The sequence below is a fragment of the Oncorhynchus mykiss genome, chromosome 8 (genome assembly GCF_057628025.1).
Source record: "Oncorhynchus mykiss isolate SJ-2025 chromosome 8, ASM5762802v1, whole genome shotgun sequence".
NCBI classification, from domain to species: Eukaryota; Metazoa; Chordata; class Actinopteri; order Salmoniformes; family Salmonidae; genus Oncorhynchus; species Oncorhynchus mykiss.
Window position 1 is genome coordinate 55,362,463 of NC_143029.1, and position 22,898 is coordinate 55,385,360.

The 22,898-nt window shown below is 42.1% G+C and overlaps 1 protein-coding gene across 1 annotated transcript in view; it reads right to left on the reverse strand.

Moving 5' to 3' along the window:
- Nucleotides 1-13,315, reverse strand: part of LOC110530116 (anoctamin-8-like) — a 30,377-nt gene extending 17,062 nt beyond the window's left edge. The window contains 4 exon segments of the mRNA XM_021612944.3: nt 1,118-1,256; nt 5,984-6,116; nt 7,213-7,323; nt 12,934-13,315. Of these exon segments, the coding sequence (XP_021468619.2) occupies nt 1,118-1,256; nt 5,984-6,116; nt 7,213-7,323; nt 12,934-13,012 (462 nt within the window). The 5' untranslated portion in view covers nt 13,013-13,315.
- Between the last annotated feature and the right edge of the window lie 9,583 nt (nt 13,316-22,898).

Below are 22,898 nucleotides of genomic sequence, written 5' to 3' on the forward strand. Positions count from 1 at the left end.
ACACCCGTTGCTGACAGGTGTATACAATCAAGCACACGGCCATGCAATCTCCATAGACAAACATTGACAGTAGAATGGCCTAACTGAAGAGCTCAGTGACTTTCAACGTGGCACTTTCATAGGATGCCACCTTTCCAACCAGTCAGTTTGTCAAATTTCTGCCCTGCTAGAGCTGCCGCGGTCACCTGTAAGTGCTGTTATTGTGAAGTGGAATCATCTAGGAGCAACAATGAAGTGGTAGGCAGGCCAGACAAGCTCACAGAACCGGACCGCCGAGTGCTGAAGCGCCTAGCACGTAAAAATAATATCTCCTCGGTGGCAGCACTCACTACTGAGTTCCAAACTGACTCTGGAAGCAATGTTGCACAAGAACTGTTTGTCGGAGACTTCATGAAATGGAAGATTACCATACACAATGCCAAGCGTCTGCTGGAATGGTGTTAAGCTCGCCACCATTGGACTCTGGAGCAGCAAACGTTCTCTGGAGTGATGAATCACACTTCACCATATGCCGGTCTGATGGACGAATCTGAGAACGCTACCTGCCCGAATGCAGTGCCAACTGTAAAGTTTGGTGATGGAGGAATAATAGTCTGGGGCTGTTTTTCATGGTTCGGGCCCCTTAGTTCCAGTAAAGGAAAATCTTAATGTTACAGCATACAATAACATTCTAGACGATTCTGTGCTTCCAACTTTGTGGCAACAGTTTCCTGTTTCAGCATGACAATGCCCCCGTGCACAAAGCAAGGTCCATACAGAAATGGTTTGTCGAGATCGTTGTGGAAGAACTTGACTTGCCTGCACAGGACCGTGACCTCAACCCTATCGAACACCTTTAGGATGAATTGGAACACCGACAGTGAGCCAGGCCTAATTGCCCAACATCAGTGCCATCAATGGAAGCAAGTCCCCGCAGCAATGTTCCAACATCTAGTGGAAAGCCTTCCCAGAAGAGTGGAGGCTGTTGTAGCAGCAATGGGGGTACCAACTACATATTAATGCCCATGATTTTGGAATGAGATGTTCAACGAGCAGGTGTCCACATACTTTTGGATATTAAGTGTATATCGGAGATGTTTAAATATGTTCGGAGATTATGGCCAAAACGGATACAAACCTGTGAGGTGAAAAAGCACAATTCGCTCTCTATGTTCTCATAGATGTTATCTTCCTCACAGGAAAACCTGCGTGTTCCGCCTCCGTACTGTGGTTTCACCACTTTGCGCATTCCCAACAGCTCTGCACCACGCAGCAAGCTGAGGAGAAATGGAGGATGGGGGGGGATTAGGATTTCAGCAGGTCAGATATTGTCTTTAATTAACAGTCCTGTTTCAGTCTCTATTTACCGAGCCTGATCCCATATCTGACTTTGCTTGTCTTGCCAACTCCTCCTATGGTCATTGTGATACCAAACGTTGCGACACAGAACAAAAATACCTGGAACCAGGTCACTATTTACGAATTTGATGTTTACGAATGATGTGGTAACAATGTGAGTACTTCGGCTGCCAAATAGTGGTGCTTGTTTCAAACAATTACACAGAAACAAAATAGTACTTATTAGGTCATTATCAAGTTTAAGTTTTAATGTCATATGCACAAGTACAGTGAAATGCCTTTCTTGCAAGCTAACCCCAACAATGCAGTAATCAATATCAATATGTAGCACTAAAAATGACATACAGTAGAACACACGAGAGAAAAAAATAAGAAATTAGAAGAACATGAGAAAGTAAGTAAGCATACTATACAGTATGCCCATAGGGGCACAGGGGCATACTATACAGTATGCCCATAGGGGCACAGGGGCATACTATACAGTATGCCCATAGGGGCACAGGGGCATACTATACAGTATGCCCATAGGGGCACAGGGGCATACTATACAGTATGCCCATAGGGGCACAGGGGCATACTATACAGTATGCCCATAGGGGCACAGGGGCATACTATACAGTGCCTTCTGAAAGTATTCAGAACTATTCACTAAGAGACCCTGTGAGTTAGCAGACCAGCACCGTGTCTCACAGATACAGGGGCCAGATGATTCTCTGAGGCGAAACGCCTTTCAATTCAATTCAGCAGGCGACAAAATCAAATCAAATCAAATTGTATTGGTCACATACACATGGTTAGCAGATGTTATTGCGAGTGTAGCGAAATGCTTGTGCTTCCAGTTCCGACAGTGCAGTAATATAGCAATTCCCCAACAACTACCTAATACACACACAGGGGTGAATGAGAATATGTACATATACAGTTGAAGTCGGAAGTTTACATGCACCTTAGTCAAATAGCCAGTTTTTCACAATTCCTGACATTTAATTCTAGTAAAAAATTCTAGTAAAAAATCCCTGTCTTAGGTCAGTTAGGATCATTTTAAGAATGTGAAATGTCAGAATAATAGTAGAGAGAATCATTTATTTCAGCTTTTATTTCTTTCATCACATTCCCAGTGGGTCAGAAGTTTACATACACTCAATTAGTATTTGGTAGCGTTGCCTTTCAATTGTTTAACTTGGGTCAAACGTTTCAGGTAGCCTTCCACAAGCTTCCCACAGTAAGTTGGGTGAATTTTGGCCCATTCCCATTCCTCCAGACAGAGCAGGTGTAACTGAGTCAGGTTTGTAAGCCTTGCTCGCACACACTTTTTCAGTTCTGCCCACACATTTTCTATAGGATTGAGGTCAGGGCTTTGTGATGGCCACTCCAATACCTTGACTCTGTTGTCCTTAAGCCATTTTGCCACATCTTTGGAAGTATGCTTGGGGTCATTGTCCATTTGGAACACCCATTTGCGATCAAGCTTTAACTTCCTGACCGATGTCTTGAGATGATGCTTCAATATGTTCACTTAATTTTCCTCCCTCATGATGCCATCTATTTTGTGAAGTGCACCAGTCCCTCCTGCAGCAAAGCACCCCCACAACATGATGCTGCCACCCCGGTGCTTCACGGTTGGGATAGTGTTCTTCGGCTTGCAAGCCTCCCCCTTTTTCCTCCAAACATAACAATGGTCATCATGGCCAAACAGTTCTATTTTTGTTACGTCAGACCAGAGGACATTTCTCCAAAAAGTACAATCTTTGTCCCCATGTGCAGTTGCAAATCGTAGTCTGGCTTTTTTATGGCGGTTTTGGAGTAGTGGCTTCTTCCTTGCTGAGCGGCCTTTCAGGTTATATCGATATTGGACTCGTTTTACTGTGGATATAGATACTCTTGTACCTATTTCCTCCAGCATCTTCACAAGGTCCTTTGCTGTTGTTCTGGGATTGATTCACACTTTTCACACCGAAGTGCGTTCATCTCTAGGAGACAGAATGCATCTCCTTCCTGAGCGGTATGACGGCTGCGTGGTCCCATGGTGTTTATACTTGCGTACTATTGTTTGTACAGATGAACGTGGTACCTTCAGGCGTTTAGAAATTGCTCCCAAGGATGAACCAGAGTTGTGGAGGTCTACAATATTTTCTCTGAGGTCTTGGCTGATTTCTTTAGATTTTCCCATGATGTCAAGCAAAGAAGCACTGAGTTTGAAGGTAGGCCTTGAAATACATCCACAGGTACACTGCCAATTGACTCAAAGGATGTCAATTAGCCTATCAGAAGCTTCTTAAGCGATGACATCATTTTCTGGAATTTTCCAAGCTGTTTAAAGGCACAGTCAACTTAGTGTATGTAAACTTCTGACACAGTGGAATTGTGATACAGTGAATTACAAGTGGAAAAATTGCTTGTGTCATGCACAAAGTAGATGTCCTAACCGACGTGCCAAAACTATAGTTTGTTAACAATAAATTTGTGGAGTGGTTGAAAAATGAGTTTTAATGACTCCAACCTAAGTGTATGTAAACTTCCGACTTCAACTGTAAGTATATGGATGAGCGATGGCCGAGCGGCATAGTCAAGGTGCAGTAGATGGTATAAAATACAGTATAAACATGCGATATGAATAATGTAAGATATGTAAACATTATTAAAGTGCCATTATTTAAAGTGGCATTGCTTAAACACTGCAGGTCCTCGCTGCCACTCAGAAGCGTCATGCCCATAGGGGCGCAGGGGCATGTATACAGTGCCTTCGGTAAGTATTCAGAACCCTTGACTTTTTCCACATTTTGTTAAGTTACAGCCTTATTGTAAAATTGATTAATGCCATCTTGCTGTGGGGGAACCAGCCCAAATCTCTCCGGGTACTCATCAACTCTGGGGCCGATGAGAGCTTTGTGGACGCTACCATGGCGTCCGAGCAGGGAATTCCCACTCAGCCCCTCTCCATTCCCATGGACATTAGAGCATTGGACAGGCACTCTATTGGCCGGGTCACCCACAATTACCACCCCATCAACCTACGTGTGTCAGGGAACCACAGCGAGAGAATCCAATTTCTGCTTAAGTCTCCTCATGTTCCCATTGTATTGGGATTCTCTTGGCTTCAGCGACACAATCCCTTTATTGACTGGTCTGCTGGTGCCAACATGGGCTGGAGCCCATCCTGCCACTCTCATTGCCTGAAGTCAGCGCAGCCTGCCCACGGGACGTCTTCCTGGCGGCTCGGAAGTTGCCCCGGACGTCTCCGCCATTCCCGCGGAGTACCAGGACCTCTCGGAGGTGTTCGGTAAGGATCGACCTTCTCCCTGGCACCACTCTGCTCCGGGGACGACTGTACTCTCTGGCTATGGAGACCTACATTGAGGACTCCCTAGCTGCAGGGTTCATCCATCTTTTTGCCTCCCCTGCCGGCGCAGGGTTCCTCTTTGTGGAGAAGAAGGACAAAACCCTGCACCTGTGCATCGACTACCAGGGCCTCAACGACACCACTTGAAAAACCGCTACCCGGTACCACTCATCTCCTCGGCATTCGAGCCGCTCCAGGGGGCCACCATGTTCTCCAAGCTGGACCTACAGAACGCCTACCACCTGGTGAGGATACGGGAAGGGGACGAGTGGAAGACTGCCTTCAACACGATCAGCGGTCACTACGAGTATCTGATCATGCCATTTGGCCTTATCAACGCCCATGCTGTGTTCCAGGCTCTGGTGAATGATGTTCTCCGCGACATGTTGATCAGGTTTGTCTTCATCTACCTTGACGACATCCTTGTTTTCTCCCGCTCCTCCCAAGAACACGTGCTCCACGTCCGACAGGTTCTCCAACGCCAATCGGAGAACCAGCTTTTTGTGAAAGCAGAGAAGTGCGAATTCCATCGCTCCACCATCCCCTTCTTGGGTTACATCATCGCTGCAGGGAGTGTACAGATGGATCCCGGGAAGGAGCGTGCAGTGGTGGATTGGCCCCAGCCTACATCCAGAGTGCAACTGCAACGTTTCTTGGGATTTGCCAACTTTTATCGCCGCTTTTTCCGGGGTTACAGCACCCTGGCTTTTCCCCTGTCTGCACTCACCTCTCCCAAGGTTCTGTACCTTATGGACTCTGATCTGGATTACTGACCTCTGCCTGCCGTTCTGAACCTTATGGACTCTGATCTGGATTACTGACCTCTGCCTGCCGTTCTGAACCTTATGGACTCTGATCTGGATTACTGACCTCTGCCTGCCGTTCTGAACCTTATGGACTCTGATCTGGATTACTGACCTCTGCCTGCCGTTCTGAACCTTATGGACTCTGATCTGGATTACTGACCTCTGCCTGCCGTTCTGAACCTTATGGACTCTGATCTGGATCACTGACCTCTGCCTGCCCTTGACCTGTCATTTTGCCTGCCCCCTGTTCTAGTAATAAACTTTTGTTACTTCGACACTGTCTGCATCTGGGTCTTCTCCTGAAACGTGATAGTATGTGAGTGCGTGTGTCAATATAAATGTGTGTGCATGTTTTGTGTGCGTTGGAGTGTCAGTGTGCAAGAGTGTGTAGAGTACTGTGAGTGTGCAAAGAGACCGTGCAAAAGGGTCAGCTCAGATAGTTAACATATAACCATTTCATTTTTGACAAAAATGTCAGGTCAGAAGTGGGATATCTTACTTCTCGAATGTGCTTGTAATACAGAACGCATATCCCTGTGTGTGTTGATGCTGTCTGATCTGGATTTTAGCTTGTGGGATTCCCAGTCGGATATGGTTCAGCAGCCATAGCAAGGTGTGGTCATCTATGGTGTCTACAAAAAAAAAAGGTCAGTTTCTAGATTAGCTTTTGCATTCATTTTATGTAGGAGACAATTTCCATGCATTAATATTGAACCTGTCGCAATTGCGTGACCATTTTTTTTTACACTTTATATTCTTGTCATTCATCAGACACTCTTGGAGCCTCTTAATGAGTGTATTCACATAAGGATGTTGAAACAACGACATTCTCCAGAGCTTGGCAGAAGTAGCAGCAGTAACCGTGGGAGGACGGAGCTGTGGAAAGGTCAATCCAATCAAATAAGGTAAACACCTGAGAGTTTATGGGGCAAGGCACCACTGCATTAATGTCATCCCTTCTAGCAGCAATAAGTGCAATAATTAATGTCCAATTTTGATCCATGTTGGAAACTTGGTTTGACTTTGATTACTGAAATTGATCCATGTGTAGCATGCATTCCCACAGCATGTGCAGAATCCTAAAGTACCTTACTCTGTAATAAACATACAGGTAATGCAGGGCTGCCCAACCATCTTCCTGGAGATCTACTGTCCTGTAGGTCTTCAGTCCAACCCTCTTCCTGGAGATCTACAGTCCTGTAGGTCTTCAGTCCAACCCTCTTATTGGAGATCTACTGTCCTGTAGGTTTTCAGTCCAACCCTCTTACTGGAGATCTACTGTCCTGTAGGTTTTCAGTCCAACCCTCTTACTGGAGATCTACTGTCCTGTAGGTTTTCAGTCCAACCCTCTTACTGGAGATCTACTGTCCTGTAGGTTTTCAGTCCAACCCTAATTTAGCATATCTGATTTAGCTATTTAAGGTCTTGTTGGGCAGCTAATTAGTAGAATCAGGTCTGTTAAATTAGCGTTTGACTGAAAAACCACAGGAAGGTAGATCTCCAGGAAGAGGGTTGGACTGAAGACCTACAGGACAGTAGATCTCCAGGAAGAGGGTTGGGCAGCCCTGAGGTAATGGATGTGATTCAGTATTCCCCGTGAACTGTTTCATATCACGTCTCTGAGTGATTGGCTCATTGCCCACAACGGCTAATAAGATTCCCATCTACATTTCCCATCATAATTGAGGGGACTGAACCATAGAAGATAAATGTGGCGATTAAGTGTACCTGAGAATGTCATTAGGATATCACAGTCTTCCGTGGGAACCATTTTCAGCCAGGATTTATGGGACATGATGTACCGTCTGGCCTGCGAGAGGCGTTTCCCAAACAATTTGTCTAAAGGGGGAGAGGTAGAAGGGAGGAGAGAGAGGGCAAAGGGGGGATGCATAGACAGATGGAGGGTAAGAACAGTTCTCATCAGTGCCGTGTAGTGGGGAAAGAGGTGACAGAAGGAGAGACGGAGGATTCTGCCAAAGTGCTAAATCCTCACAGCCAGCTTTATCACTTTTCTACTTGTCAACAAGGCCAAAGCAGTTTGTTGCTCCTTTCTCTCCTCAGACAATTTGAAATGCGCACAGATCATCCCAAATCGTGAAAGAATCAGAAATGACATTTTTCTACATTGCATAGGGCTTGTGCAATTCAAGTAGCTTCCTGCGCAACAGAACACGAGGCTCACCATTACATAAACACCAAACAAGTGTTTACTCCACTAAGCTGCAGTACTTGTAGGGTAGCTTTTGAAAACTGCTCTTGAAAACCAACCACCACGTGGGAGGTACAAACCACAGGCTCCAACTTAATCAGGTCAAAGGACAGGATAACAATGAGAATCTGGAATGCTCCTGTCAGTGCATTTACCCACTGAAGTGGGATCTCACTCATACGTCACCTACTACTGGCATGACAAGTAGTCCTCTAACCTTCCTCACCCCTTCCCTCTCTCCTGTTCTCTCTCACACGCATACAGACACCCACAAACACCACTGGGCTGCAGTGGGTGAGCCTTGTGTATAGCTTGTGCAGTGAAATGCATCTTGTCACTCTAACAGGGCACCACTGTAAGGGCTTGTGTTCTGAACAACATGCAGTACTCGATCCTTCCCCTTTCTTGCACAACCACATCTTATACTTTTATCTTCACTGCCAAGTTACAATGTTTAAACCTATGACAGCTCCATACCCGGGACTTCATGAGCTGAAATAAAAGATCACAGAAATGTTTCAGATGCACAAAAAGCTTATTTCTCTCAAATTTTGTGCACAAATTTGTTTACTTCCCAGTTAGTGAGCATTTCTCCTTTGCCAAGATAATCCATCCACCTGACAGGTGTGGCATATCAAGAACCTGATTAAACAGCATGAGCATTACACAGGTGCAGCTTGTGCTGGGGACAATAAAAGGCCATTCTAAAATGTGCAGTTTTGTCACACAACACAATACCACAGGTGTCTCAAGTTTTGAGGGGGCGTGCAATTGGCATGCTGACTGCAGGAATGTCCACCAGAGCTGTTGCCAGATAATTGAATGTTAATTTCTCTACCATAAGTCGCCTCAAACATAGTTTTAGAGAATTTGGCAGTACATCCAACCGCAGACTATGTTTTTTTTATGGTATATGTGACCAACAGATGCATATCTGTATTCCAAGTCATGAGAAATCTGTAGGGCCTAATGAATTTATTTCAATGTACTGATTTCCTCATATGACCTGTAAATTGTTGCATGTTGCATTTATATTTGTGTTCAGTATAGTAGCAGCACGTAAAATGCATCTATCAGCAAATATAGAAAACGTAACTTTGTGATTGTACCTACTAGGGCTGTCCCCAACAACAACAAAAAAAGGCCGACCTAGAGTCGTCTGTTCTTTCAACCAAACGATTGGTCGAAATGTTAAAACGTGTATTTTTCCGTATATAGACATATCCTGTGTTTTTTTTTTTTTTTTTTGTGTTTTAAAAAATACTTTAATTGGTAGTTAGTCTTGTCTCATCACTGCAACTACCGTACGAACTCGGGAGAGGCGATGGTCAGGCGCCGGTGCGTCTCCCGAAACACAACACGGCCAAGCCGCATTGCTTCTTGGCTCAACACCAGCTTAATAACCCGGAAGCCAGCCGCACCAATGTGTCGGAGGAAACACCATATACCTTGCTACGGTGTCAGCGTGCATTGCGCACGGCCTGCCACCGGAGTCGATAGAGCGCGATGGGACAAGAACATCCCTACCCGCCAAACCCTCCCCTAACCCGGGAGACACTGGGCCAATGTAAACAACACTCTAAATATGATAAGCGCACCAGAGAGTCTGTTGTAATGTTTTTACAAAAATGTTTTTTTTTACCTTTATTACAGCAAAACCTAAAAACAGTTTGAATGCAATTTCCGCAATGGAACGGTTTATTTATTATTTACGCAAATTATTCAAGGGTCTCTTTATTTTATTTTCAAACTAAAATGCTTGATTTTATCTCAAATTTGGAATGACTCATATGGTGTGTGATGACACGAACGAAGGAATGACTGATTGACACAGTAGCCTATATAAGTATTGAAATATAGGCGTAAGTAAGTTACGATATAAAGACTAAACACGATGCGCTCTTTGGCCTATACTAAGCCTAATGATAATGACATTACTTATTATTATAATGACAGTCATAATAGTAGTAACAACAATAAGAAGGAGATCAAGAAAAAGGAATGTTATTATTATAAAAATAATTTTTCAGACTATTTGGAAGAGTGTAAACAACACTAAATACATTCTAAGGAATACCAGAGAGGCTGTTCTAATGGAAAAAAATGTGTACAGCCTTAATTACAGCATTGCAAAGATTAAAAACAGACGTGAAATTGTTTATCCGACATGTTGTGAGTGCGTGAGTCTTGGTGCTCACGGAATCAATAGGCTATTATTAAACAAACACTCAATCAGAAGCAGGATCTGTCTTATTTCTGTAGATATATATGTATGCACATTTATGTATACACATTTAACAGTTAGGCATTGATTATACATCTAATTAAGTTGGCGTTTCCTCTCTCATCTCACTTTTCTTAGACAATTAAGGCAAGTGCTGTTTTCTCGTCTCCTAACTCCGCTGCTGCCTCCGCTGCATTGTTCTCAACAGTATAGCAGGTTAACGTTGCTATTATGCACATAGCAACATGGTCTAGGAAAAGGCGCCAATTCAACTGCGCACTGATGTTTCAGAACTGCGGACAGCTACCGATATCCAACGCGGGAGAAAATGAATTTGTTATAGGGTAGCCAAGTGGTTAGAGCGTTGGACTAGAAACCGAAAGGTTGCAAGTTCAAATCCCCAAGCTGACAAGGTACAAATCTGTCGTTCTGCCCCTGAACAGGCAGTTAACCCACTGTTCGTAGGCCGTCATTGAAAATAAGAATTTGTTCTTAACTGACTTGCCTAGTTAAATAAAGTTAATATATATATATTATTTTTATTAGTGTTGCACCATTGTTCTTATGTAATATAACCATATACAATTTCAGTTGCACATGTCTTAGTAATGGACTGTGCAATCCCCACGGCCTCCTCAATGGATTAGTCCAGGTGCGAATCAAGATGTCTTGTACACCATGAAATTATTATTTTTTGCTACTGCTCGACTAAAGAAATATTGGTCGACCAACAGCCTATCGACCAAACAATTGATCAGTCGACTAAATGGGGTCAGCCCTAGTACCTACTGCCTTTACAATGGTGTTCTTTTCCTAACCAAAGCTTTAATTTGAAGACCAATTCAATTTTGCCCAATTTTGATAATTGTGTGTGTGTGTGTGTGTGTGTGTGTGTGTGTGTGTGTGTGTGTGTGTGTGTGTGTGTGTGTGTGTGTGTGTGTACTGAATGTAGAATACTTTAGTCTAACAGTAAAAATGTTTACAAATGCAGCCCAAAGCCTTTAAAATGGGCTGTCCCATCATCCAATAGCACATTGGGCCCCTATTCATATCCTAGATCAGTGATCCTACTCCGAGAGGCTTTATGAGTACAAGCTCTGAGCATCACCTCATTAACCCTCATCACCCCAGTAATTATTTTAAATTACCTCATTGCTCATAGGCTTCCCCCACATTGCTAGATAATAGTGACAGCCAGGCATTGGCAGCAGAACACTTCAAGAATATAATAACTTCGATTACAGATGATTGGATTCTTATCTATCGACCTCCATCTCCAAATTCACAGAAAGGCCAAATCCCGTGCCATACTGTTTTCCTCTGCTGCTCTTTGATGACTTTCTTCAACCATTGCAAGAAATACCAGTCAGTCAGCTCTCACCTCCACCACATAGCTGTGACAGAATATGCGAAACAAAAGGAAGTGCAGTAAAATGTGTCTGTGATGTTCTCGCCTTGACATCTTCATGATATGTCACCAATTGTGTCCTGAGTACATGTTCACTGGTACTGTAAACACTTGAAGATTAGGCTGTGTGTGCTCACTGGTAGAGTAAACACATGCAAAGTAGGCTAAGCGTGTTCACTGGTAGAGGGGAATGGGGTAAGGGGGATACCTAGTCACTTGTCCAACTGAATGTATTCAACTGAAATGTCTTCTGCATTTAATCCAACCCTTCTGAATCAGAGAGGTGCGGAGGGCTGTCTTAATCGACATCCACGTCTTTGGTGCCTGGGGAACAGTGGGTTAAACTGTCTTGCTCAGGGGCAGAACGACAGATTTTTACCTTGTCAGCTCGGCAGGTAGCTAACCAGTAGGCTACCTGCCGCCACAGTAAACACATGCAGAGTAGGCTGTGTGTTCGGTTGTTTCAGTTTAATGTAAACGTTAAAGATGCACTATGCAGGAATCGCTATGTAATTTCCTGGTTGCTAAAATTCTAATAGTTTGCCTAATTTCAGTTTATGTGACGAAACAAGCAAGTATAGTGTACAACAGTGTTCCCCAAACTCTGTCCTGGATATTGCAGCTTTAAGTATAAGCCTACAAAAATGTGGACTTGGAAGACATGTGTGTGGTTGCTTAATGTTATGCACAATGCAGTTTTTCAGAAGAACAAAGTTGTAATAAAATAACCACTGTAGGCTACTAAAATCCAACATTAAATATTTAGTTTTTAATCTTACAGTTTCTGTTTAAAGGAACTGTCCAGTGTTTCCAGATTTCTATGAAATATGACCTATAATTAATTACAATATGTGTGAAATAGTTTTTCCTTTCAATTTTTCTGTGTTAGAATGGTGTGGGCATACTCCAACAACAGAATGGTGTGGGCGTATACCGGTCATTAAAAATATTCATGCAATTAGAGCGCTGATTGGCCAGCTCCTTAGGAGGATGACATCATCCTTTGTGAGGAAATATCAAGCATTTTTAAACAGTCTGTTTGAGATACAAGTTTGAGGTTGGGCTTTTGAAGTGTTTTCCCCCTCACATTTATGCTTTGGCCACAAATAGGAGTATAGGATGAGTCAACAACATTATTTGTGTATGATTTAACAGAATCTGAACTTTTAAAAGTGAGATTTTTACTGGACAATTACTTTACCACTTTGACAGCTAGACCACTGAAATAAATAATTAACATCTAATATTTATCAAAATACAAAGGCTACATTAAAACAATATAATGAATGGAAATGCGGTTGTACAAAAGCCAGCACAGCCGTAACTTGGCCCTTCTCATTCTCATTGGAATGCGCACAATGTTATAGGTCACGATGCACTACCAAATCAATAAAACATGTGGCATGAAAGATGAAGGGTGAAGGCTAAACTATAGGATTAACCTCGAAGGCTGGGGTCAATTGCATGTTTCGTGAATGTATGAGAACACGGCATCATAGTTTACCACCACAAATATCATCATTGATAATAATCCTCTCTGTAACCATCGATCTCGAATTTACGCACCCTGTCACGACGACAAAATGCTGTGTTCCTCAATACACTTACCCAGTACACCTGACGACATTGAAGATATTTGCTCTTGCTTAGTTACCTTGTCCTCTTCGGTGGGCACTGTCTTCTCCATCCTCTCCCCTGCACTGTCGCTGTCTGCGGTGCAGTTGTGTTTACAGACGCGGCGATATTAGGTGCCGCACGCTCACGTCATAAGTATGGTGCATGAATTCACTGTCAAGTGCAGGTCCTGTGCTGGAAAGACAGCACTGCAACTATGGAAGATGATGTTCCATGTATGAACAAGGTTGGGGATACCCGCCTACCCTACCTGATGATGGACTGCACACGCCAGTCTTCCTTGAATGAGCAGTAAATAAGGAGTTAGGAGGTCGACACGAAGTCCCGTCCAATATAGTGTAACGACCCTGGGTTTATACGCGCGGAAATCGACCCTGCCGCATGAGCATGCTTTTGCGGCACAGTCGATAGCGCGCCGGACCTCGGGCTAGAAGACAACTGATGGTAGAGCTACAGCAAAGGTGGATCTCTTCTTGCTTTGCAATATCTGTCGTCAATGATGCACTGATAACAAATATATCAATATATGCTACCTTCCATTGGAGTGGAGTAAAACATTATGTGAGGTGGTTTTGTGACATGAAAGGGCTATAAAAGGGCATCTTCTATTGCGACTCCATCACATGTAGGCTAGACATAACATAAAAGGCTAATCAGACAAAACAATCCTGGAAGCACTGTGGAGTTTTATCTGTGTTGTAGCCTACATTCAGGTATTTGATTCATGTGTCACAGACAATTTGCTACTTATTGAACATTCTGTATGTACAGTGCATTCAGGAACGTATTCCGACCCATTGACTTTTTCCACATTTTGTTACTTTACAGTCTTATTCTAAAATGGATTAAATCGTTTTTTTCCCACTCACCAATCTACACACAATACCTCACAATGAGAAGGAAAAGCAGGTTTTTTAGACATTTTTGCAAATGTTCTTCCATGTTCTTCCATTTAAGAATGATGGAGGCCACAGTGTTGTTGGGGACTTTCAATGCTGCTGAAATGTTTTGGTACCCTTCCTCAGATCTGTGAACTGGCTTCTCAAGTTCCCAAGCTCAACTACTTTGCCTTTGAAAAACACTTTTTCCTTAAAGTTAGTGGAAATGCTATGGGCTCCACCTTTGCCCCTAATTATGTGTTATATGGTGTGCTATTTTGAGCAAAAGTTTACCTGTGATGAGACCAGGATCCCTTACTTCTCCATGATCCTCAAATTATTCAGGTATATTGATGATATTCTCTCTGTGGATTGGCACTGAACAAGAACTCCATGAATTCACTTCCTTTTTGAACAGCATGAACTCTGACCTGAAGTTCTCTATTGAATATGACCACAAGCGGGTCCATTTCTTGAACATGTGGATAGAGGTTGCTAATTGGGAACTTTATCGCCACTCTATATCAGAAAGAGACAGGCAGTTACACTTTGCTCCTAGCAAGTAGCGCTCATTTTAGTGCCCTTGAAAGAGGGTTTACCCAAGAGCCAGTTCTATAGGCTCAGACTTGTGTGTCATTCGACAAAGGACTTGATTGATAACGCTGTCAACGTGAAACAAACGTTTTCTGGACAGGGGCTACTCCACCCATTGTGCGGAAGATGCATACCGAATTGCGCTCTCTAAACCTGGCCAGGATATACAAAAAAAATGTGTTAAAACTTCTAAGGAGTTCTACTACTTGCATATCTACATTCACCCCCAAAGCCTGTTTGATTAAAAACGTAGTAATGAAGCACTGGCATATGCTCACCTCAGACCCAGAGGTCGGCCAGGAATTCAAGGAATTGTCTACAAACGGGGCCCCAATCTTCGCAGTAGACTAGTCAGAGCCAGCTTCAACATGGGCTCTAAACAAACCGTCCTTACTCCACCGAGAGATGTAAACTACCCTTATGGCAATTGTGCTCAGTGCATCAGAATCGAAAAAGTCTCAGTTCTGACACCCGAGGTCTGGATACAGTGTTAAAGGCGTGATCACATGCAACACAAAACGTTTGATTTATACCCTGTTTGTGAGAACATGTACGAGGGAAAGACAACTAGAAGCTTGAAACAGAGAATAAGCCAACATGAGACGCAAGGATGAAAATGACCCTGTTACTTGTCACTTTGTCCAGTGCTCTCACATTGTGTCTTCTCTACAATTCCAGGGCATTGACAAGGTGGAAGTGTCACCAAGAGGAGGAGACAAGGACCGCAAACTCTGCCAGAAAGAACTCTTCTGGATTCATACTTGAGGCACCCTAAAGCCGTTAGGATATAATAAGAATTTAATATGAGGGTCATGTTGTAATTCCCACTGTCATTATCTTAGCTTCGCACGCACGCACGCACGCACGCACGCACGCACACACACACACACACACACACACACACACACACACACACACACACACACACACACACACACACACACACACACACACACACACACACACACACACACACACACACACACACACACACACACACACACACACACAGGTGTCCTGTAATCATGAAGGCCCTAGTGCCTGACAGGTTACCTTCTCCTTTATCTCGTTGTTTTCTAGAGTTCTGCATACAGTACCAGTCAAAAGTTTGGACACACCTACACATTCCAGGGTTTTTCTTTATTTTCATATTTTCTACATTGTAGAATAATAGTGAAGACATCAAAACTATGAAATAACACATATGGCATCATGTAGTAACCAAAGAAAGTGTTAAACAAATCAACATATATTTGAGTTTTGAGATTCTTCAAAGTAGCCACCCTTTGCCTTGATGACAGCTTTGCACACTCTTGGCATTCTCTCAACCAGCTTCATGAGGTAGTCACCAGGAATCCATTTCAATTAACAAATGTGCCTCGTTACAAGTGCATTTGTGGAATTTCTTTCCTTAATGCGTTTGAGCCAATCAGTTGTGTTATGACAAGGTGGAGGTGACAATACAGAAGATAACCCTATTTGGTAAAAGACCAAGTCCATATTATGGGAAGAACAGCTCAAAAAGCAAAAAGAAACGACAGTCCATCATTACTTTAAGACATGAAGGTCAGTCAATCTTTTAACTTTGAAAGTTACTTCTAGTGCAGTCGCAAAAACCATCAAGCGCTATGTTGAAACTGGCTCTCATGAGGACCGCCACAGGAGAGGAAGACCCAGAGTTACCTCTGCTGCAGAGAATCAGTTCATTAGAGTTTTAACTGCACCTCAGATTGCAGCCAAGTTTTCCTTTTCTTTCTTTTCTTTTGTCGCTTTTTTGACTTTATTGCTCTTTGAGAGTATGGATTCCTTATACTAACACCACATACCCCTGTGTTTGTGTGTTTTGTTCTAGCAGTAATACTCTACATCTATAACATGTTCTCTTCTATCCTGTATTTCTATCTCATGTTACGACATCTAGTGGCCCTTTTGGGTACCTTAGGTTACCACAGGCGTCTACAATTACATCTGGCTCACTGTGTGGACATATCTGTCCCCACTATTGTTTGTGGTGATATGCTCTGATGAAAGCTCAGCTATAATTAAAATACATTTGCATCTAACTGGAAGTGTGCAGAGACTTTTTTCTGGTTCTCCAGTTTTGCCTTTTGCCTCAAGATTTGGGTGTGTGGTAGATTCAGCCTATTATCAACATGCGATACCATGAAATTAAATGTGAAAACATCTGAGCACATGTGAAAGCTGAGGAGTCAAATGTAATTTTGAATACTTTACTTTAAAAGGCGTCATTGACATTAATTACAGTTTTTTTTCTGATTGCTTAGGCACTATCTTTGAAATTATAGGCTATTTTTTGCAAAACTCTACACACTAACCACAAAACCTTACACCAAGCCAGCAAAACATTATAAATCTCTTGCAAAAGCAAACAATTCTTGCAAAACTCTTTTTACATTTTTTTGTTTTTGCGTCAATACAGTACACACAAACCATCATTTAGATAAGCCCACATGTTGTCACATATTAAACCAAATCACATTGTTTCCCATGACATGTGAAAACGACATGTCACATGTTTTTGGAACACTTCAAGTGACATTTCACATGTGAAAACATGTTTTTGGAACACTTCACGTCACATTTCACATGTGAAAACATGTTTTTGGAACACTTCACGTCACATTTCACATGTGAAAACATGTTTTTGGAACACTTCACGTCACATTTCACATGTGAAAACATGTTTTTGGAACACTTCACGTCACATTTCACATGTGAAAACATGTTTTTGGAACACTTCACGTCACATTTCACATGTGAAAACATGTTTTTGGAACACTTCACGTCACATTTCACATGTGAAAACATGTTTTTGGAACACTTCACGTCACATTTCACATGTGAAAATATGTGTTTCTGGAACACTTCACTTCTAAATATATTTTTTAACTTCACGTGATCACACGTTTTCACATGCAATTGCATGTTTTTATCACTTTTCAGTTAAAGTGTTATTAGTTTTACACTTAAGACATTACTCTGCCGTTGTGCTGTAGAATTTGGGAATTTACTCTCTTGTATAATACATTCTATACATTTGTTTATACTGGATTAAGTGTAAATGTTAATTAATTGTAATTTTGTTAGTTATACTCCAACTTTCTTTTTAACTATTGGTTCTGATAGCTTATATTCTCTTGTAAGAGATTGTCAGTTGGATATGCTCTCTGTAAGGTATAAACATATCATTAACCTAACTCAAATAATCTTTTCACAAATAAGCAAACGACTGGAAGTGTTACTTTGTTCTGCGGTCTCCCCTACTATGTAGAACAGGGGGGTCAAACTCATTTTCCCTGTGGGCCACATTCGGAGGGCCGCACTTAAATGATTATTTCCTCACTGTCATCAATTTCAGAAAAGAATCCTCTATAGTCTATCTATCGCCTTTGGAATTTTCGATGCTCGCTGACAGAGTAAGACCATAAATGTGTCCATTATTATTTCTATACAGTTTCCATTTGGTTTTAGTAATTTTAATGTCGATTGGGATATACAGTGGGGCAAAAAAGTATTTAGTCATTTAATTTGCAAATAAATTAATAAAAATCCTACAATGTGATTTTCTGGATTTTTTTCTCATTTTGTCTGTCATAGTTTAAGTGTACCTATGATGAAAATTTACAGGCCTCTCTCATATTTTTAAGTGGGAGAACTTGCACAATTGGTGGCTGACTAAATACTTTTTTGCCCCACTGTATATATATATATTTTTTACTCAAACCAACCGCGTTTGTATTGAACTGTAAGAGAAGAAAGAACATGAGCCATTCAGAGTACTTTTATCTCAAAGGACCCCTTACCTCACATCAAAAAGGCTACCCTGTCATAACTCTTGTGCATAACAGGAAATAGTGAGCATGAGCTGATGTTGTGATCCGCAAGTCATTATTATAAATGCTCACCATGTGAGTCTTTGGACTTACCAATTGGCAATGAGAAACCGGTCTTTGCAATAGATATAGCTTGTGTTTAAAAAGTCCCTCTGAAATCCATTGGAGGCACCACTTTGTAGAAGATCCTACTTCTCAATTCCATCAGATACCGTATTTCAGATCCTCCATTAAGATATAATAGCCGCTAGAGAGATGTTGTGTTGAAGTGTGAGAAAAGGCATGTTTCCCATCCAAAACAGTTTGTGCATATATTATGACGACATGTTGTGACGTTTTTGTTCGTTTTGGTGTTTGGCAAGGTCCTTTTGCGCTGTTTGTGCACACAACATGTTTTTGTTAGCCGAAGTCTACGGCCCTTCGATGGTGATTGGTCAACAGTAGGGATTCTTCAATTAAGTGTTTGTTGTCATTCAACAAGAGACAACTTGTTTTCATGCACATTTTTTCACTTGAGAAATACTGCACCAAACATATTAGCTAGGTGTAAAATTGCTTGACTAAGATCCACTCTGCAAAAATGTCCAAAATCACAGATTTCTTGAGTTGTCTTGAAGAACTGTATACTGGCTACGGCATCTCAAGATGGACAAACAGTACAATTTTTCTCTAGTTTTTCAAGCAAAGGTCTATTAAAGGAGTATGCGTGGCAAAAAATGTTTCACTTTGCCTGGGCACGTTTTGTTAGGAGCAAACTGAACTTAGTATGCACTTACACTTACACATACACTTCTTATTGGTTGGTATACAGGGCAAGAGACAGAACACCCTGATGAGGTGCCAGGCTGCTTGCTACCTTTAGCCCCTAACCTCTTCCAGGGAACACTGGGTGAAGGACCTGGGCCAGTATGCATAAAGGGTTTTAGAGTAGGAGTACTGATCTAGGATCAGGTCCCCATGTCCACATAATCTTATTAATTATGGTCTAAAAGGTTCAACTGATCCTAGATCAGTAATGGGCCCAGATATGGGGCAGTACCTGACTGGCTCTGCTGACCTGAGTAAATGATCTGTAGTCCACTGTCTCTCCCTACTCTGGCAGAATACAATTGGGTCTCTCAGTTTGATGGATAATCAATGGGGTCGATAGATTACAGTAAATCTAGTCTGGCGACATGCTAAACTTGAGCAGAATTGCCATTGAGGATTATTGATGGTCTTGTTAGCCTTTTGTTGAGGAGAGGCCATGAGTCTATGTACCGGGGAAAAGGTTTCAATCGTGTATTTAGTATTCATTGTACATTTCCGTTTAATCTTAGTTTGAATAGGATTGGAAACATTCATTTTGAAATACAAGTGAGAAATCCAGTATACATTTTCAATTGCTTACAATAACTTTACGATTAGATATGGAAAGATACTAGACTTCCGAGCAGCGCTACAGGAATAAAGGCCCCCCCCCCAAAAAAAAACAAAGATGACTGGGTCATATACAAGGAAATGTGCCGATGTAACTGATAGTAATGCAATGATAAGTGCTTGACCTGACATAAGAGGCCAAGGTGAGCTTAGGTTATGTTGGACAGATCCAGGGACGCCATCGAGGCTCATTGTTTCCTTCCAACTGCTTCCACTGTTTACCACAGCCTCGACTATCAACAAGAGAAAGGTTTTGCCCTCTAATGTTTTTACCAGTCTGGCAGCCACGGGACTGAAGGGGCCAGCCAAACAGGAAGTGTAATTAGCAATCATGGTCAAGAGGGAACGTTAGTAGCCAGAGACAAAAGGGGTCAGAGTTCTGCAACCCCGGGTAGGAAGGAGGTAGCAATAATAAGCGGCCATTCCTTTCCTGCAGTTTGGGCGGAGTGGGGAGACTTGGCGCCCTAGGCTTTTCTGGGCTCCAAATGGCCCCTAAAGTCTCCCAGACCCGAGCGAACCCAGTATTCTCAGACACCATTGTGACACCAATCTGCGTCATCTAGAAGGGTTTTGACCGAATTGGCCTCAGATACTTTGGGACGCCCAATAGCAAATGACCCGTGGCAGTAGAAGACAAGCAGAGATAACCTAAAAAGGTTATTGTGAATACTATCCATCATGCTTTCATGTTACTGAACCTACAACACTACAGAGGGATAAGTAGGCAATTCTTCATGCAGTTGAAGTCGGAAGTTTACATTCACTTAGGTTGGAGTCATTAAAACTTGTTTTTCAACCACTCCACAAATTTCTTGTTAAAACAAACTATAGTTTTGGCATGTCGGTTAGGACATCTACTTTGTCATTTTTCCAATACTTGTTTACAGGCAGATTATTTCACCTATAATTCACTGTATCACAATTCCAGTGGGTCAGAAGTTTACATACACTAAGTTGACTGTGCCTTTAAACAGTTTGGAAAATTCCAGAAAATGATGTCATGGCTTTAGAAGCTTCTGATAGGCTAATTGATATAATTTGAGTCAATTGGAGGTGTACCTGTGGATGTTTTTCAATGCCTACCTTCAAACTCAGTGCCTCTTTGCTTGACATCATGGGAAAATCTAAAGAAATCAGCCAAGACCTCAGAGAAAAAATTGTAGACCTCCACAAGTCTGGAGCAATTTCCAAACGCCTGAAGGTACCACGTTCATCTGTATCTGTACAAACAATAGTAAGCAAGTATATACACTATGGGACCACGCAGCCGTCAAACCGCTCAGGAAGGAAACGCATTCTGTCTCCTAGAGATGAACGTACTTTGGTACGAAAAGTGCAAATCAATCCCAGAACAACAGCAGAGGACCGTGTGAAGATGCTGGAGTAAACAGGTACAAAAGTATCTATATCCACAGTAAAACGAGTCCTATATCGACATAACCTGAAAGGCTGCTCAGCAAGGAAGAAGCCACTGCTCCAAAACCACCATAAAACAGCCAGACTACGGTTTGCAACTGCACATGGGGACAAAGATCGTACTTTTGGTCTGATGAAACAAAAATAGAACTGTTTGGCCATAATGACCATTCTTATGTTTGGAGGAAAAAGGGGGAGGCTTGCAAGTCGAAGAACACCATCCCAACCGTGAAGCACGGGGGTGGCAGCATCATCTTGTGGGGGTGCTTTGCTGCAGGATGGACTGGTACACTTCACAAAATAGATGGCATCATGAGGAAAGAAAATTATGTGGATATATTGAAGCAATATTTCAAGACATCAATCAAGAAGTTAAAGCTTGGTCGCAAATGGTTCTTCCAAATGGACATTGACCCCAAGCATACTTCCAAAGTTGTGGCAAAATGGCTTAAAGACAACAGAGTCAAGGTATTGGAGTGCCCATCACAAAGCCCTGACCTCAATCCTATAGAAAATTTGTGGGCAGAACTGAAAAAGCGCATGCAAGCAAGGAGGCCTACAAACTTGATTCAGTTACACCAGCTCTGTCAGGAGGAATGGGCCAAAATTCACCCAACTTATTGTGGGAAGCTTGTGGAAGGCTATTTGACCCAAGTTAAACAATTTAAAGGTAATGCTACCAAATACTAATTGTATGTAAACTTCTGACCCACTGGGAATGTGATGAAAGAAATAAAAGCTGAAATAAATCATTCTCTCTACTATTATTCTGACATTTCACATTCTTAAAATAAAGTGGTGATCCAAACTGACCTAAAACAGGGAATTTTTACTCCGATTAAATGTCAGGAATTGTGAAAAACTGAGTTTAAATGTATTTGGCTAAGGTGTATGTAAACTTACGACTTCAACTGTATATCAAATTAAGACGAGACACAGGTTTAAAGTGATAATACACTTTCAAAAGATTTTCTAATCTTTTGTTGGTTGTTGTTGATTGACCCAGTTTTAAAGTCCATATTCTGGTTGTTTGGTTAGTTTCAGCAGCATCTGTCTACTAGTGCAACTCTGGGCAGGGCTGGACAGGGCTACCTGTAAGTAAGTGGACATTTCCACCCCAAAGTTAGTCAAGTTAGCCAGCTAGGTAGCTTGAGTTATTTACATTCAAAAAATATATATACAGTCAACCAGGTTAGATACCACTCCTACACTCTTTTGCTAGATACCAGTCACACTGCTTCATGAACATTGTGTCGATTGTGACGTATCCACTTCATATTCAAGCCTGCTTGTACTGTAACCCGCAGTGCAATTTGCACAATGCATAGCGCACCCCTGTTTGAACCCACTCTATTACATGGATAATGGAAAATTAAAGTCGGTGCACTTTTGATGAGTTTCATTTATTCATTTAAAATCAGCAACATCTGCAGCGTTGATGTCTCTATCTCAGGTATTTTCCATAGAATTGAGTCTAAGAGACTATGTGGTCCAGTTTGGCAGAGTGTGCCCAAGTGGAATCCGATCAGAACACAGACACACAATCTCCTCATGTCTTCTCTCAATGTGAATTGGAGGTCCAATCGTCCTGACTGGAAAAACACTTGATGTTAATTAAACAAAGGATTTCCTTTAGACAGGATAGAGGTCTCCCGTCCTGAACTCTACCATATATGAGTTGGCAAACAGTCAAACCACTTTACGTATTTAAATTGTTTGAATTAACAGTTGGTCCCCTTGGGCATTGTTTCCAACGGGGTGTTTGCCACCAACATTT